The 17,358-nt window shown below is 26.4% G+C and overlaps 1 protein-coding gene and 1 pseudogene across 2 annotated transcripts in view; both read left to right on the top strand.

Annotated features, from left to right (window-relative positions):
- Positions 1–742: 742 nt before the first annotated feature.
- LOC145839216 (lysine--tRNA ligase pseudogene) lies at positions 743–3,012 on the top strand (annotated as a pseudogene). The gene is made up of 2 exons (XR_014370051.1): positions 743–836; positions 1,513–3,012. The product of XR_014370051.1 is annotated as a lysine--tRNA ligase pseudogene (transcript).
- Positions 3,013–4,170: 1,158 nt separating this feature from the next.
- The window catches only part of LOC145837828 (uncharacterized), a 28,343-nt gene continuing 15,155 nt past the window's right edge, over positions 4,171–17,358 (top strand). Inside the window, exons 1-15 of the mRNA XM_082945279.1 lie at positions 4,171–4,295; positions 7,206–7,295; positions 7,478–7,548; positions 7,865–8,047; positions 8,758–8,841; positions 9,648–9,818; positions 10,119–10,268; positions 10,563–10,637; positions 11,075–11,199; positions 12,153–12,301; positions 14,358–14,439; positions 14,677–14,793; positions 15,586–15,737; positions 16,625–16,695; positions 17,035–17,084. Of these exons, the coding sequence (XP_082801405.1) occupies positions 4,171–4,295; positions 7,206–7,295; positions 7,478–7,548; positions 7,865–8,047; positions 8,758–8,841; positions 9,648–9,818; positions 10,119–10,268; positions 10,563–10,637; positions 11,075–11,199; positions 12,153–12,301; positions 14,358–14,439; positions 14,677–14,793; positions 15,586–15,737; positions 16,625–16,695; positions 17,035–17,084 (1,695 nt within the window). The remainder of the gene's footprint in view (positions 4,296–7,205; positions 7,296–7,477; positions 7,549–7,864; positions 8,048–8,757; positions 8,842–9,647; positions 9,819–10,118; positions 10,269–10,562; positions 10,638–11,074; positions 11,200–12,152; positions 12,302–14,357; positions 14,440–14,676; positions 14,794–15,585; positions 15,738–16,624; positions 16,696–17,034; positions 17,085–17,358) is intronic.

The raw sequence follows: 17,358 nt of genomic DNA, 5'->3' as shown, positions 1-17,358 counted from the left end.
CTACCAAAAGTATATATATCTTCAGCCCTCTTTTTTTGTTACAATTTACAGCTTTTTTTCAGATAGAAATTTTTACTTTGCATTTCATCCGTTTTTATTAAGAGCTCTAAATATTTTAAATCATCATAAATTATTAAAATTCCAGTTAAAAATATATGTATTTAAGACACAGTTTACTATCAATCTTATTATTAAAATAAAAATAAATTATTTTGTTATGATGAGTGTTATAACACAAATTTAAATGGTTGACAAAAAAAAATAATAATTCCAGATGTAAAGCAAAACTTTTTTTTTTAATTAATGACTAAAATAAATTTATCACTTTTAACTTATTTTCAAGAACTTAAGGAAAATATATTTTGCATCAAAGCAATTACATTTTTTACTATTTAGTTTTGTGTATAAGTTATCAATATTCAAAAGCCAAATTAATGATGTCTAGTAAAAGTAATATAATTATATGATTTTAGTTTGTTGTATACACAGTCAGTTGTTAAACTAAAAAAATAAGCATTTTAAAGGCTACTGGAGAATATATTATCAGGAATTAATATTTATAACAATTAATGCTTGCTAAAATAGTACATGAAAAAAAAATCTAATGTGTTATTTTTAACAGTAAGGTAAAAAGTTGTGGTGTGCATTCTTTTAAATATTAAAAGACAATTGAAATAGTGTATCTTGCCTAACTACTTGTTTGTTTTAATAAAACTGTAAGATATGTTTTTTTTTCAGAAAACAATAAATTAGTTATGTTAAGATCGGTTCAAAAATCATTATGGAAAGTATTTGACACCAAATCTACTTTTCGTGCCATTTCTACTACTAATAAGGTATATTTATTATAGTTTGTCTAAATAAAATTAAATCATATTAAAAAAAATTTACACAAAAGGTTTTAAGCTACATTTAATGAAAAATATAATTGTTTTAAAACTTTTCAACTTAGTTGGCTACAACATAACATGTTTATGTTTTGAGAATTTTATTAAATAGTTTCTAATTTTTTTTTATTTGAATTATTTTTATGAATTTTGCTAAACTTCTAATTAATTTGCTTCTATGACTTTATTGAGCATAATAAGAAGTATTATTTTTTCAAGTTTTGCCTGTCTTTGAGTCAAAAAACTGTCCTGAGTCATCCTGATTTTTTTCAAATCCTTAAATAAAAACAAAAACTTTTAAGAATCATTAAAAATAAGTTGTTTAACTTAATTGATTATAAAATTTTAAAGTATTGAATTTAAATCAACTATATCTCATTCAAAATATACTAAAAACTGGCCAGATATTTTCAAATATCTGAAAACTATTCTGAGTGTGTTGCAACCTTGACTATGTTTGCAAATTTAAATTCTGAAAATAAGCTAACTTCTTTTTTTGTAATGAATTTCCTCAAAGACAAAAAAAATACAAGTTTGGCTTAAAAAGATGTTTCAAGTATGAGCTTGTTAATTAGTACTAGTTAATTAAACTCTAACAAATATTAAGTGGTTTATATTTTTTAAGGTAATCAACAAAGATGACAGCCTTGACAAAGCAAAAGTTTACCACATCGAAAAAAGCAAGCAAATATCACAAATGAAGCACCAAGGTGTAAACCCCTACTCCAACAAATTCTCATGCTCACACTCAATACAAGACTACATTCGCAAATATGATAACATGACAAAAAGCGGGGACAAACTGTTTGAAGAAAAGTGCAAGTTGGCAGGCAGAGTCATGTCGGTGAGAAAAGCTGGCAAGAAGCTGATTTTTTACACCATCAAGTCAAACAACTGCAAGTTGCAGGTGATGGCAAACTGCAGTTGGTACAAATCTGAGCATGACTTCCATGCAGATGTTGACAAAATAAAGCGCGGTGATCACATCGGAGTCAGTGGTTTTGCTGCAAAGTCAAAAGTGGGTGAGTTGAGCATAATACCCAATGAACTTGAACTGCTGGCTCCTTGCACCAGGGTCATACCTGAACAGCTGGAGAACAAGGAAATGAGGGACAGGCAGAGGTACTTGGATACCATTGTTAATAAGTCCTCTTACGAGAAAATGCTGGTGCCAACCAAACTCAACTCTATAATTCGTGACTTTTTCAACAAGGAAAACTTCAGTGAGGTCTCCACTCCCATTCTGTCAACTGTGGCAAGCGGAGCAGCAGCAAAACCTTTCCAAACTTTCCACAACGACCTAAAGATGAACCTGTACAACAGAGTCTCACCTGAACTGAGGTTGAAAGAAATGTTAGTAGGTGGATTTGATAGGGTGTTTGAGATTGGTAAGGTTTTCAGGAATGAGAGCGCGGACAAATCACACAATCCAGAGTTCACAATTTGTGAGGCTTACAAAGCATATTCCGATTACCATGATTTGATGCACATGACAGAAGAACTCTTCACTAAAATTTTCAATGAACTCCGCCCAGAGTACGACCTTGAAACTCCTTTTGAAAGAGTTGACATGATGCCTGAACTCGAGAAACAAATGGGTATTAAACTGCTTAAACCAAAAGAACTTCATACAGAAGACTCCAGAACAAGACTGCTAGAAATCTGTCAAATCCATTCAGTAAGCTGCCCTGAGCCTCAGACTACATCAAGGATGCTGGACAAACTTTGTGACCACTTCATTGTCAAAAACCTGACAAAACCCACTTTCATCACAAACCACCCCCATGTGATGAGCCCACTGGCAAAAGAATGCAAGGACAGGCCAGGGGTCTCTGAGAGATTCGAATTGTATATAGAGGGTATGGAAATGGTGAACTGCTACACTGAGCAGAACGATCCTGTTGTTCAGAGGGATATGTTCATGAGACAGGTGGAGATGAAGGAGTTGGGGGATGAGGAAGCAGTGAAGCATGATGAAGACTTCTGTGTGGCGCTTGAGTACGGACTGCCACCTTGCGCTGGGTGGGGGTTGGGAGTTGACAGGTTGCTTATGCTGCTGACAGGTTCCAATAGTATCAGGGACGTGCTTTACAAGCCACTTATGAAAGAAGACCATAAGTCATGAACTGAATGCTTCTGATTTGATGTTTTCAAATGATAACTTTGATGTTTTGAATGAGTGTCTGTGCTGGTTGTTCAAGAAAATTTCAGTACAAATCACCAATGAATAAAATATATGACTAGCTTAATTTTTTAACTTCAATTTAATTGTAATTTTTTTAATGAATGTATCTTTAAAAAGGTATATTAGAAAATACATTAAACATTTAAGTTATATTTGTAGCTGCGTTTTACTTAAAACTTTAACTATTTCTGTTTACTTGATGCTATAGAAAACATGTTTATGCATGTTGATTTGAAATACTATTTATATTTCACCTTTAAAAAAAAAATTTTATACATCACTAGAATTTTAACTGCTAATTGATAACTAAGGAGATAATTATACCATCATAGTTTCCATCAGTAAGCCGTATGATACTTTTGTATTTTATATAATTTTTGTTGTACATAAAGTTTTGAGATTTTTAATGAAAAATATTGTATTGATATACTATTTTATTGTTTGTATTTGTGCTAGTAAATGTTTTAGGCAATTATCTGAATTAAAAATTTGGTTTGTAATATTTATGCATCATGTTAAATCATTTTTTTTCTCTGAATTTTCATGATTCAATGATTTATGTCTTGTTTATATTTGAAAACTTTGGTTGTTGTTATCTAAATTACAGTCAAATAGTAGTTTAGTTTGTACATATAAAAATATTTATACAGATTTTAAGCCCACACTACTGTTTTATAAGTATTTTTATGAATATAATTGTTTTAGTTTTGTGTTTTTTGTATTATATATTTTACAATATTTAAAGTTATAATATTCTTAATACAGCAAAAAAAATCTTGTCACAGTACATCTACTTATTACTTTTTTGACTTAAAGAAAACTTTAAATTTTTTTATCTTCAGTTAAATTCAAAACACTTAATTATTTAATATATAAATACAGTTATTTGTTGCACTGTCTATAAAAAAACTTGATTTAAGCACATGATTTTTATATACACAGAAATGTTATCGATTTTAACTAGCAAAATTCTTAGCACACTTTAGTTAATACTCTTTGCAGCTTATGTTATCATATTACTTTGACCTTGAATGATTTAAATCTTTTAGCCACTAAATGATTTTTTTTCATTGCAGCCTTTATAGTAAATAAATATAAATGGCTGAACAAAAGAGATTGGAAGAAGATGAGAAAAGATTAAAGAATTGGAAGAGGTGGGGTCCTTACTTAAGTGAAAGGCAATGGGGTACTGTGAGGGAGGATTACTCAAAAGATGGTAACTGGTATGTTGATTTTTGAAAACTTTTCCTAAATTTTGATTTATAAATGACTGCCAATAATGGGTATCTTCAGATTTCCCCTACTGTTTTTGAGTAGCTTGAAATCATGCAAATATTTATATATTTACTGAATCAGCAAAATTTTTATAAAGCATTTTTTATGTTATTTTTTATATTTATGCCCTTATCCCTAAATTCACTTTACCCAAACATAAAAAAAAATCAAAAAGTAAAGATTTGATAGTAAAATAAAAAATATTATAAAAATGCTTTATAAAAACTTTGCTGGTTCTGCAAATATGCAAAAGATTTGCATGATTTTTAAGCTATTCAAAATAAGTAGTGGAAATCTGAAGCCACCCCCAATAATTGGAAAAAATCTGGGTATTTTTCTATTTATAAAAGTTTTGCAGATTAAAATTAAAAAGAAAAAATTGCTAAAGTTGTGCTAGTTTAAATATTTATAATTCAAATATTTTTTATTTAAGTTAAAAAGTTGTGAACTGTTAATATTATTTGTAACATTTTAGATTGTGACAGCCTTTTATTACAAGTCGATTTAATTTGTAAAATTTTCTTGAGGGTTCATGAGCCTCAGGTTAAATCATGCTAAATTTTTTTAAAAGAAAATTTAGCAAAATGTCAGTTTTTGTCATTTTAAAGCTTGAAAATTTCAGTTTTTGTCACCTTCACAACAAATGAGTAAAAAAACTTCACGTTAATTAAAAAATTAGATAACTGACAATAACAAATATGTGGTCCATACGTTTGTATTGGAAACTTAAAAAAAGAAAATATCTCAAAAGTTTTTTTTTGCAAGTTATTAAACTTAAAGCTTTCATATAATAATTAATGTTATTATTACTTAAAAAAATTGTTATCCTTCTATGCCCTTAAACAGAAAAACTTTAAAAGCAAATATTCATACATGAATAGATTGTAATTGTTTCCACATTTTACAGAACTAATTTTACAATTGTTTTTTTTTTGATCAAAAAAGTTAAAATAATCCAAAAATCAGTTTTCTACAAGTTGTTTTAAATTTATTAAAGATTATTCTGAGATGAGGTAGAAATTTAGTGAGTTAATATATTTTCTTTTAGTTTATCCCCCTCTACCCATTTAGAACCTAATGAACTCTTTAACATTAAAACTTTTATGTTTCAAAAGTAACAACCAGTTTTTACAAAGTAAAAATAATCTTTAGTTTATTTAGTTATGTAAAAATAAAACTAATTTTTAAAAGAATTAAATTTAAAAGATTATCCCCTAACCCGCAATTAGATTATAATTTTTTTAAGACTAAACAAATTATAAAATTAAACTGGTAAAGAAAACATAATTACTAACTTATAATAAAAGAATAAAACCAAGTAATTATACTGTAAATTAGCAATGAATTATTTCACTTGCCCTAATTTTTTATTTATTTAAATATTTCACTTCAAGCATTTTATGTTTTATAAAAATGAATTTATTTTAATAATAGTTTTAAGCAGCTTTTCTTACAATTTTATTACAAATGTTGATATTAAAGGTTTTTGTATTTCTTGCAAAATTTATAAAGATTGTTTTGTTCAAATTATATTCTTATCAAACTTAGTAATACTTTCCTTATCAAATGTGTACAAAAAAGGTGAAACTAATTCAGGATTGCCACAAAACCTGGAATTTGACAATTAGGCTAAAAAACCTAGAATTTGAGAAATTTTGAACCAACATTTTTTTTTACAAAAATTAACTTTGGCTTTTATATAAAAGCTTTAAGTACAAACTACAAGCCAGTTTTTATAGAATTCAAAAACGTCATTTAACTTTTGAGATATTTAATTTTTTGTAAAAACTTTTCAATATAAACATATGAACCGCAAATTTTTAGGGGTCAATTTTCTTGAAAATTTTTAAATTCACTAAAAATCTATCTTCTCCTTCATTTTTCAAGCAATCTTCTTCAAATTTTCAGGAAACATTCCTTATAATAAAAGAAAAAAACGCTACTTTAGAATTTTAATAATTTAAAAAAATTAAAATTTTATTACAAAAATTAAAAAAAAAGTGTTTTTTTTTTCAAAAAAAAAAAATTTTACAAAATTTTTCAAATTGTAAAGTAGCGTTTTTTTGTTATTGTATAAAAATTAGACTGAAAGTTTGAATAAGATTGCTTGAAAAATGTAGGAGGAGATAGATTTTAAATAAAATAATCTTTTTTTGCTGTTTTAGTTTTCCTTTCCCATAAGGAACTTATTATGCGGCCCGACTTTGACTGGTCATATCTCAAAAAATAGTTTGAATTTATTAAAACGATAAAAAGCATCTTGAAGCCTAGAAAAAAACTCTATAAAATAAGATCAACTTGTAAAAAAACATGATTTACCCACCCCCCCCCCCCCCCCCCCCCTATGGCCTTAATTTCCTAACTAAAATCCACGCACAACTATTCAAATTTGACAACTCAAATTGTTTAAAAGTTTTTCAATAGGCCAAACTCAAAAAGTTTTAAATATTTGAAAAAAATTAAAAAAATCGTATGTAAGTCTATATAATATATCCAAACTTTTTTGATTTTCAAGTTTTAAATTGTTTCTGGAGATTTGGCTAGAATAAGTTTTAAAATAATCCAAATTTAAGTTAGTTGTAAAATAATTTTCAAGATTTTTTTATTTAATAATAAAAAAGTGTTTATAGTAATTGATAAGACCTACATACACATCTTTTATATCGTTTAAATGTATATTACTTTTTTAGTAGTTGCTCTAAAACTTTTTGTTTAAATAATTTAAGTTGTTTGAATTTGAATAGTTGTGCACCCATCTGTGAATGTTAGACTGTGGTCATGTAAATTCCACACGTACATTTAAGCTAAAAAAAACAATAATGTTTTGATAAAATAAAAACGTCTATATCTAAATACAGTTGGGAATACTTCCCACACTCCCAATCACGCTCACGAGCTTACAGATGGGGAGAAGACGGAATGCTGGGGTTCACTGACAGGCAGTGCAGGTATGTATTTGTAGTATGTATATGAGTATTTAGTAAACAAATCATTCCAAATTGATGACTGTGTTTATATAGTACGCAATGTAATGGGATGTTTAAAGTAAGTCGTTTTAAGTTGAAGTTTTGTTAAGATATTATGCAATATAATATAATGTTTTTATGTTTCAAATATTTCATTATTACAGGTTGTGTTTTTCCATTGCGCTGTGGAACGACAATGATGAGTATATGAAGGAGAGATTATTCGGACTCACTGGTTTGTTTAAGAAAATTCTTTAGTTGTGTATCAAAAGTCTTTGTCAGTCAAAAATATCTTCTTTTTAGTTCAAACTTTTTGGTAAAATTTTTATTTGTTTCATTTAAAAAAAGTAATGGGTTTTTTTGGACTTAATGTCTGGTATACTACAGTTGTTTTTTGTTCTAACTTTCTTATGTTCCTATTTGTACTAATAAATGATAGTGCTAGATAAAAAAGTACTTATATGTTTCATTACCTTTACTTTTAAAGTGTTATCTTAGATAAATTTCTAATGATCAAACTGCATGTATATTATTACAATATGTTTTCACAGGACCACAAGGAAACCACGGTGAAGATGTGAAGGAAAATTACTACTACTTGGACTCCACACCGACCCACTCGTACATGAAGTCAATGTACAAGTACCCTATGCTGCACTACCCCTACGATGAACTGGTGCGTGAGAATACGAAGAGGGGCAGTGGTGATCCTGAATATGAACTTGAAGATACCGGTTTGTTTTGTTTATAGTTTCTTCTTGGAATATTTTAATAGAATATTTAAAATAAAAATATGTAAGCCGCATACTTATATACTTCATCGGCAAAAATTACAATAGTTTTTAAAGAAAATATTATGACTCTTTTACCTGTAAAAAAATATTAAGTTTCTGCAGAAAAAACGTTTCATAGTTAAACTTTTGTTGTAATGACCTCAACCTAGCTTTGTAACTTTGTGTTTTTACTCATTATTGATAAATATTGACAAATTACTAAAATAAAAATGTTCCCAAATGTTAAACTTTTGCAGTTCTTGGTTTTAGTGTTTATATTATGTTTAACAAAGCTTGCATTTTGCTGACTTTTGAATTTTAGCTGGATTAAATATACTGGTTTTTAATCAAAGACTTTTGTTTCAATTTTAAAAGATTGTAGAAATGAAACTATTGGCACTAAACTAAAACCATAAAAGTTTAATAAAAAAGTTAGCATTTAAGTTATAAATTGTTCAGTTTCATCTAAATTGCTGTCAGAAACGTACTGCAAAAATAAATTGTATGGTAAGCTAGTAACTTAAAAAAAAATAATATAGTTTAATAACTAAAAAATGGTTTGATTAACTGCTTAATAAAGTTCTGATACAATTTTTAGTCAGAGTCAGAATACAGTATATTTCAAACGTTAACGATTAAAATAATATCACTGTAAAATTTTATGTTCACAGGTGTTTTTGATGATGGCAATTATTGGGATGTAGTTGCAGAATATGCGAAAGAAAATGATCAACTCATTCTATGCAAGACTACCGGTTTGTCATTTTTCATTGTTTAATTTTTTAAAATTGTTTTAAGTTTATAGTATAAATACTTTGACATCCTATGAATTTAAAGTTTTATGTTATAGTACTTTTAAGAATTATTTTTCTTAGGAATTAATTATTCGTTGTACTATGAACAAACAAAACAATTAATCTAAATTGTGTCAAAATGATAAATCTTATTAAATTGGTCCATGTAATTAAGTGATATCAACTGAAAGAGTCAATTAAATGTTGCACTACATAGGTTGTTATAACGATTTTATCTTTTTAGAAAAGAATATATGGTTTTTTTTTTCTTTTTGTCTAGTTCTTTAAGGTTTATATAAACTGACAAAGTATTTTTCATTAAGTAGTCAAATCTATAAAAGATCAATCCAAAAATTGTGGTTAAGTATATATACTATCATAAGTTGAAAAACAAACTGCATCGTTATTCTTATTTTTTATTATTATAAATATATGTGCAGCACTATGGTTTATTGATGAGTTATTTTCGCAAGAGTTGGTTCGTTTATTTTTAGTCTAAAGTTAATTATTTCGATTTCTATAGCAGCTCTTATTTTATATACATAACTGCAAATTATTTAAGAAAGCAATTAAAATCCTAACAATGCTTTTATAAAGCATATTTGTTATGGTGTCAGTTTATTTGTTTACTGATAAATAAAAACACCTTTGAATCTATATACTATTTTAGCACATCAGTTTTTTTTTCAAAATTGCATAAGTTACTCATGCCATAAACTAGAAAGATTATAAAATGTAAATTAACTAAACTCCACCCAATCAAACAGTGTACAATCGAAGCGACAAAGATAGCATTTGCCACGTGATACCCCAGCTGTGGTACAGAAACACGTGGATATGGGGTTGCAAGCACGAAGGTTGCACTATGAAGGCCAAGATCACAAAAACGCATCATATAAGAGGAAACATCAAGTACTTGTGTGAACATGATACACTAGGTTGGGATTGTTTGTATAACAATAATTGATCAACAAACACACTTTGTATAAAATATTAAATGTTGCTACTTTTGTGCTTTAAGTTTAATCTTAAAATAAAATACAAAAAGTAAACTGATATAAAAAAAAAGACAATTAGATTAAAATATTTAGATTAAACTTTTATTTTTAAGAACAGACGATATAACATGAAGTTCATTACTTTTTTTGATATAATAATTAATTTAACTTTTCTAAACGATCTGCCATGGATAAAGTAAGTTTTTTTATTTATTAAATAAATTTCATCATTACATATAGACGATATGACTTGGGAGTTGTTGGATATTCCTCATCAGAAGGAACCATCTTACATGATGACTGAAAATGAAACCAATGACCCCAAGTTGTTCAACAGTAAAAATTATTCCAAGTTCTATAAAGATGCGTTTCATCTATACGTTACTAATAGTAAGCATTATTGCATTTGTATCACGCAATATCACGCTTTGTAGCTGTCTACTGTGTTAAGAGTGGCATATCTTAATAAAAATTTGCCAGTTTGAAGTGTTTTTTTTTAATTCATTTCAAAAACTGATAGTTTTACCATTATGCTGTATATATTAAGTTTTGCTTATTGGGTTTTTACTTCAGTTTTGCCTTTAAACCAATACACTTTGAAATATTATTTAGTGCCACAAAACATTGTTGTAAACCACTAATATACTTGTATGTAAATCTACAATTATATATTTTACATCTTAGGTGAAACACCCGACATAGAAAAACAAAAAGGAACAAAAGCCGGCGTATGGTACGAATTAAAAGTCCCTGCAGGAGGTTTGATATTAAAAAGATATTTTTTTCTGGAATGACAGTAATTAAGAAATTTTAGATTTTTTGTTAAAACTATAACTTTTATAAAATTTAACTTATTTTAACTGTTGTAATGTTGATATGACATATTATATTCAGTTTCAAGAGGTATGCTAAGATTAATAGTTTATTTTGAGAAAGCCTGCTAAAGGTTCATATGTATTATGATCGCTTAACTAAAATTTTACTTTGAGTAACTAAAGGCAGTAAAAAAGCTTGTAGCTATTTTTACATATAGAAAAAGAAAACTTAATTTTTTTTTTATACTTCCTTTTGTCCTAAATATAATGATTTATATTAAGTTTATTTCTATAAATTAGTTCCAAAGTTTTGGCCAAGATTAATTATTTATTTTGAGTAAATGTGTTACTTTAAACTGCTTTAACTTTATATCATATTAGGTAAGGTAGTGGTGAGATCTCGTTTGGGTAAATCTGAATACTTCGAGGATCACAAAGCTATGTCAGTGGAAGATTTCGAACGAGTTTTCAAGGATAGAATAAAAGAAGCCGATGAGTTTTATGAGGTTTGATATAATTATTAAGAGATAAAAATTTTAATTGGTATAATGAACTAATGATTTTTATCATAAACATAATGAAATAATCATGTATTTTCTTCTAAGTTTACTTTTGCTGAAAACGAATTGTCAAAAAATGAATTGGGTTTGTTAGATTATTAAGTTATTATTATATCGTAGAAAAACTATGATATATCTAGAGCTGTAGTCTACTAAGCTCTTATATATATTATAAGGTCATTTAAGTGCAGCTAAAAGTTACTATAAATTTGATGATTTAATTTTGTTTATGTGGTTTTTTAAGTAAACTTTTACAGAATAGCTTTTGTTTAACCATAGTTACATTTTTAATTATAAAGTTAACATTTGTTTCCAAATAATAGACATATATTGATTTAACGATTATCAGATGAAACGGCGTAATAAGAATATTTAAACAAGTAAATAGAAAGCATATAGAAATTTTTGTCAATGTTAAACTTTTCAACGCACTAAGAATTAAATAAAATAAAGTAAATATTCTAAACTGTTTTCTTGCAACCAATGTAAATTATTTTATAATATTTCTTAAATAATCATGCCTTTAGTTTTATTTGCTACAAAGCTGTATTTCTTTTGTGTGGAATATGTAATTGAAAATGATTAAAAGTACAAAACTTGTATCACGTTTATGTATTTGAACTATAAAACTTGTAAATTAATAGTACTCTTTGGTTAAACGCAAAACAATAAGTTTTTGATAAAAGAAACCCATTCGAAGTAAGTAAAGTGTAATAGTTTTTACATGAAAACATGATCTCAGTTTATGATCATCAAACAAACAACTTTATATTATCACAGTACAGTCATTATTCCCCAAAGTAACATCAAATGACATCAGGTGTTATTATTTTTAAACACCAAATTTTTTAAATTAATTTTTTTTATCAATATACAACTATAACTTCATAACATTACAGTCATTGTTTCCCGAAGTCACATCAAAAGACCACCTCATGATACTGAGACAAGCATGTGCCGGGTTGTTGCATTCAAAACAATTCTACCATTACATCATACAAGACTGGCTGGAAGGCGACCCCAACAAAATCACTCCTCCTATGGAAAGGTGAGTTTTATTTGTCATTAAAAATTTTGAAAATTTTCTTAAAGATACAGGTTATGGGGAAACTTGTTAACAGAAATGTTTTATATACAAAAACAAGTTGTTTTATTGTAAAAGTTGCAATATATTCCGTAAAATGCAAAGTTAGCTATTAGTCTAAAATCAAAATATTAAGTTAATTAAACTATTTTGATCAAAAACATTTAAAAACATAAATGCTTTCATATTTATAACTAAACATATTGATTTTTGCTGCATTGTTGTGATAATTATAATATTTATTAAAGGTTATATTTTAAATTTTTTAAATAAGCTTACATAATCTTAATATTTTCAACAACAACTTTGTTAAGTTTCTTATTTTTAAAAACATCGAAGTATAACAAGCATCAGTGTATAAGTTTTTACTTATAGGTTTCTAAATTTAGCATATATAAAACGTTATATTATTTTTTAATAACTTAATTTTGTGAATTAAAAATAACTTCAAAAAGGTATATGTTTAACTAATTTTAAATGATTTATTATGTTCAGTAAATATGAAATATTTTTTATAAGACATGTTATAGTTTGTTAAGATTGTATTGCAACATGCCTAATTTAATTTACTTCATAAATTTTTTGAATAGGGAAGTCAAATTTTATTTCCTCATAAAACAAAGAAAAAAAACTTTGTATGCAATATTTTACGACCTTGTTTTTTTACATAAATAAAATGAAAAAACTTAAAAGTCAAATCGTATTTGTATTAGAAATAAGTTTATAAAATCTTTAAAAGTTTTATAATTACTTTTTCTGTTTAAATTTTTAAGGTGCACGACAATTTGAATTCTAACAATTAAGATTCTAAGGATTCAAATTTTAAAACTTTTTACTTACTGCTAATCAATTTTTTTAATAAATTATATTTTAAACCTCGCTTTTACTACTGTAATCTTATTAATTAGACCTACACAAACATTTTTTTTAATTTTAAGTTTTTCTTGACATATCATTAATTATAAATGTTTTCTTTTACTAATTGTTTTTAGTTTTTTTACCTGTATTATCTTAAAAATTAGACCCATTCGATCATTTTTTTTTCAAACAGGAATAATTTTATGAGATGTGGCCCTTTAAATATTTTTGTAGGAATTAAATTTATCAGAATTTTAATTTTTCTAAATTGAATATTGACGTAACCAGTTTTTTAAAAATAGCTTTAATAAAAGATGAGTTTAAATCAAAACTAATAATTTGAATTGATTTCAATAATTTTGAAAAATGTTTAAATTGTCTCACAGTTTATTTGAGAAAAAATTTTAGTTTGTGTATAACTACTAGTATTTTTACATAAGTACGATTTTTTTTAATAACATTTTATGTAAATGTATTTATAGGTTGAAATTTAATTTAATTTCAATGTTGTTGACCAATAAGCAGATAAACATCAAAAATTATTGTTTGTTTAATGTCATAGATGTAAAAACTTTACACTTATATTAGTTTACAAAAACAAAGTATTTGATTTATATTGCAGTTTAATTTTATGACATGATTGTATTTAATAGACACTGTTAGTTTTGATAATTTTTACCAGTGTTTAAAAGATTGAATGAAAAACTATTTAATTTGCATAGAAAAATTGCTAGTAATAAAGTAAAAGTTTGTTGGTTTGTTGAAATTGTAAGTATGTTTCAACATTGTTGTTCCTAAACTTCTTAATAAGCTATAATGCTATCCCACTAGCAGAGTGAACTATAAAATTAGTAATTTTTGCTGAAATAATTACATGTTCAGTATTTTTTTTCGTGCAATGATATGCTATGCGGAGTATTTTATATTCAACAAGCCATTAATTTGCGCTTATGATAAAAACAATTACATGTATAAAAAAAAGAAATTAGTTATATGTATAGAAGTTAGTAATTTAAAATATAATTATTATATAGTACACTTTATATTGTATATGTAGTGTAATCACGTACTTAATTTGCTGTATAGCTTTTTTCAACAATTATACAACCACATACGTAATTTATGTTTATAATTTTTGTTAATAATATTTTACTTTATACAGATTGAAAGGTAGAAATAGTGATTGGAAGCATTTATTCAACAGAGATGTTATAAGTATGCCGGATAAGTGGGAATATCCTTGGGTTTGTTCAGTTTAAATTAAGTGTTATTAAGTAAAAGTTTTGTGCTAAGAATATATAAAAATTAACATAAGTGGTTATAAAACTATAAAAATATAAAAAATACAGGAAAAAAGCCAAGTTAACATTTAATCTTATATTTTAACTAAAATATTCACATTTAAAACAGTACAAGCTTAGATATACACATACATAATTACATTTAAAACAGTACGCATCATTTATTTATTATTAACACAGTACGCTTCATGGGATTTGGCATTTCACATGATTCCATTCTCATTGATAGACGCTGAATTTGCAAAATCACAACTTTTATTGTTCCTCAGGGAATGGTACATGCATCCGTCTGGTCAAGTTTGTTTCAATTGTTGATTTTTAATAAAAAAAAAATTTACAGGACTTCTTTTCAACATTTAAAAATTATGAGCTCTGTTTTTGTTTCATCAAATATTTTTTTTAAAAGATTAATAGGTAACTAGATCAGTTAAAATTCTTCAATAACAAATTTTAAGTTAAAACTAAAACTTTATTTTTTGTAATATTTGGGACTTACAACAATATAAAAGTACAGTGCTAAGGTTAGGGAACGTTTTTAACAGTTTTGTTATGTATGGATAGAAAAAAAAGTTTTAGCCAAAATAAACTAGTAATAAAAGTTTTTTTCGGGCAGATTGAATTATAAGCGTTACACTGAAAAGTTAAAATTAAATAATTTCAAGTTTTTATGCAAATTCAACATTTTTTTAAGGATTGCCCTTCATTAGCTTTATTTATACTGAACAGTTTAATAACTTTTTAACTCATAATTTAGTCTAAATTTCAATATAAATCATTAATTTTGACTCTTAAAAAAACAAATATTTCAGTCTCCATTAAAAACAGTTTCACCACAAAAACATTTTGATAAAAATTCAATTTTCAAGCTTTTGTTTTTTGAGATGCCAATCTTTTTAGGATCTCTTAACAACTTAAACTAATCCAATAAACTCAATACATCTACATGACAACAGTTCTACCAAGTTCAAAATTTAAAAACCTATCATTTTACACAAAAACACTCACCAAGTAAAGTTTTTTTTTTATAAATGATTTTTTTATGATTTGTCAACAATGCATAATAATATCAAAACTTTACATCACCAACAGATACCGGCTTACGAGTTCGCGTTTGATGACGTCAACCCTCCGGTTCACGCATGGGCAGTTTTCCGCGTTTACAAGATGACGTCACCAAAAGGAGAAAGGGACCAATTGTTCCTGAAGAAATGTTTCCAAAAACTCATTCTCAATTTTACTTGGTTTGTGACTTTATATTTTAAATAAGCAAATAAACTAATTAATTGAATATAGTCTTAGACTCTTTTGCTAATTACTGAGAATTTTATTTTGTGTCGGTTTAAAAAAGCTTTTATTAATATATTAAAAAACATATGTAACTGAACCAAAATTTTATAATTATATATAGTTTACTATGTTCCCATTTTATCATCAAACTGTTTTTCAAACTTATTTTCTAAACTTTATATGCTTTTCTTTGCGTTATGTCTATATCGTAGACCAGGGTTTCGCAAACCCATTTTCATAAGTGCCCCTTTGGGAGAGTTTTATCGGTCGCCCTTATTAGGTTACATCCCTTCTTTAGTTAACTACCTGTTTAATTTTATACCCTCACACTATTTATTGCCCCTTCTTTGAAAAAGTCAGCCCTTAGAGGGTGATATTGCCCACTTTGGGAAACCATATTATAGGACGCTTCAATTTAAAATTACTTTGTTAAAAATTATGTTTGTAGATCAACCTCATATATCCTTTAAAAAGGCTATAAAAGCTTACTTATATTATGTTAACTAAAAATTATTTCTAATATATAAATATTTTTTATTTATTTAACTACGTAGGTAAAGTATTTTGCATCTTTTTTATGTACATGAGACTTACAAACCACAAAGTATACTTTAATTATACGTTATGTAACGTTTAACAAGTGACTACTTGAAAATAAGAAAGCTTACTAAAATAAGCTAAGCAGCAATCTGCTACTTAATAATCACTGAATCTGTTAGAAGCTAAATCTATGTTGATGTAAATATGATTTTTATTATTCAGAAAAAATAATAAAAAAGTTATAAATTTTATTACGTAACTGTATATTCGTTTTTTATTATTTTAACTTATTTCAATACAGGTGGGTAAACAGAAAAGACCCTGAAGGCAGAAATGTATTTTCAGGAGGTTTTCTGGGACTTGACAATATAGGTTTGTTGCTTTATGAAAAAAAGGCTTTGCTAATGGGTTTTAAATAGAAAATATAAACATTTAAAATACTTTACAAACTTTTTAAGTTAATATCTTTTTAATGCCAAAGGTTTTATCAGAATGGAAAATTTTTAAGGACTATAAATTTGTCATACAAAATTGTTGGAGCAGTACTTATTCTTTAGGTATATTAAAAATATTAGTTTTTCATTTAACGCACAAATTTATTTATTGACAACTTTAACATGTTTTATAATGATAATGTTAAAAGTTATCATCTTAAACTTATTAGGTTAACTAATAGATCCACAAATTTAAATATATTTATTTTAATAACAGGTGTATTTGATCGTTCTAAACCTTTACCTACTGGTGGTCATCTTGAACAAGTAACTTTTTATTTTATTTACATTATTTATAAACTGTTATCTATACAAAAACTTTAATTTTTCTATTTCTAACTTACACAATACTTGATATCTTATAACAATTTATCTTAAAAATCATTTGAATTAGTTTTCGTATGAAATATTTGTATTGATAAGCTTTTTCTTCATGTTAGGTGGTAATATAAAGTTTTATAAATGGTAAGACACTTAATTTGTTTTAGAAAATTTAAGTTAATCGCTAGAGTGTGCTATTCAGTTGCTTAAGAGTAAGGTT

Source organism: Thalia democratica, chromosome 6 (genome assembly GCF_965202585.1).
Source record: "Thalia democratica chromosome 6, ktThaDemo2.hap1.1, whole genome shotgun sequence".
NCBI lineage: Eukaryota > Metazoa > Chordata > Thaliacea > Salpida > Salpidae > Thalia > Thalia democratica.
This window is presented reverse-complemented; position numbering and strand designations above follow the sequence as displayed.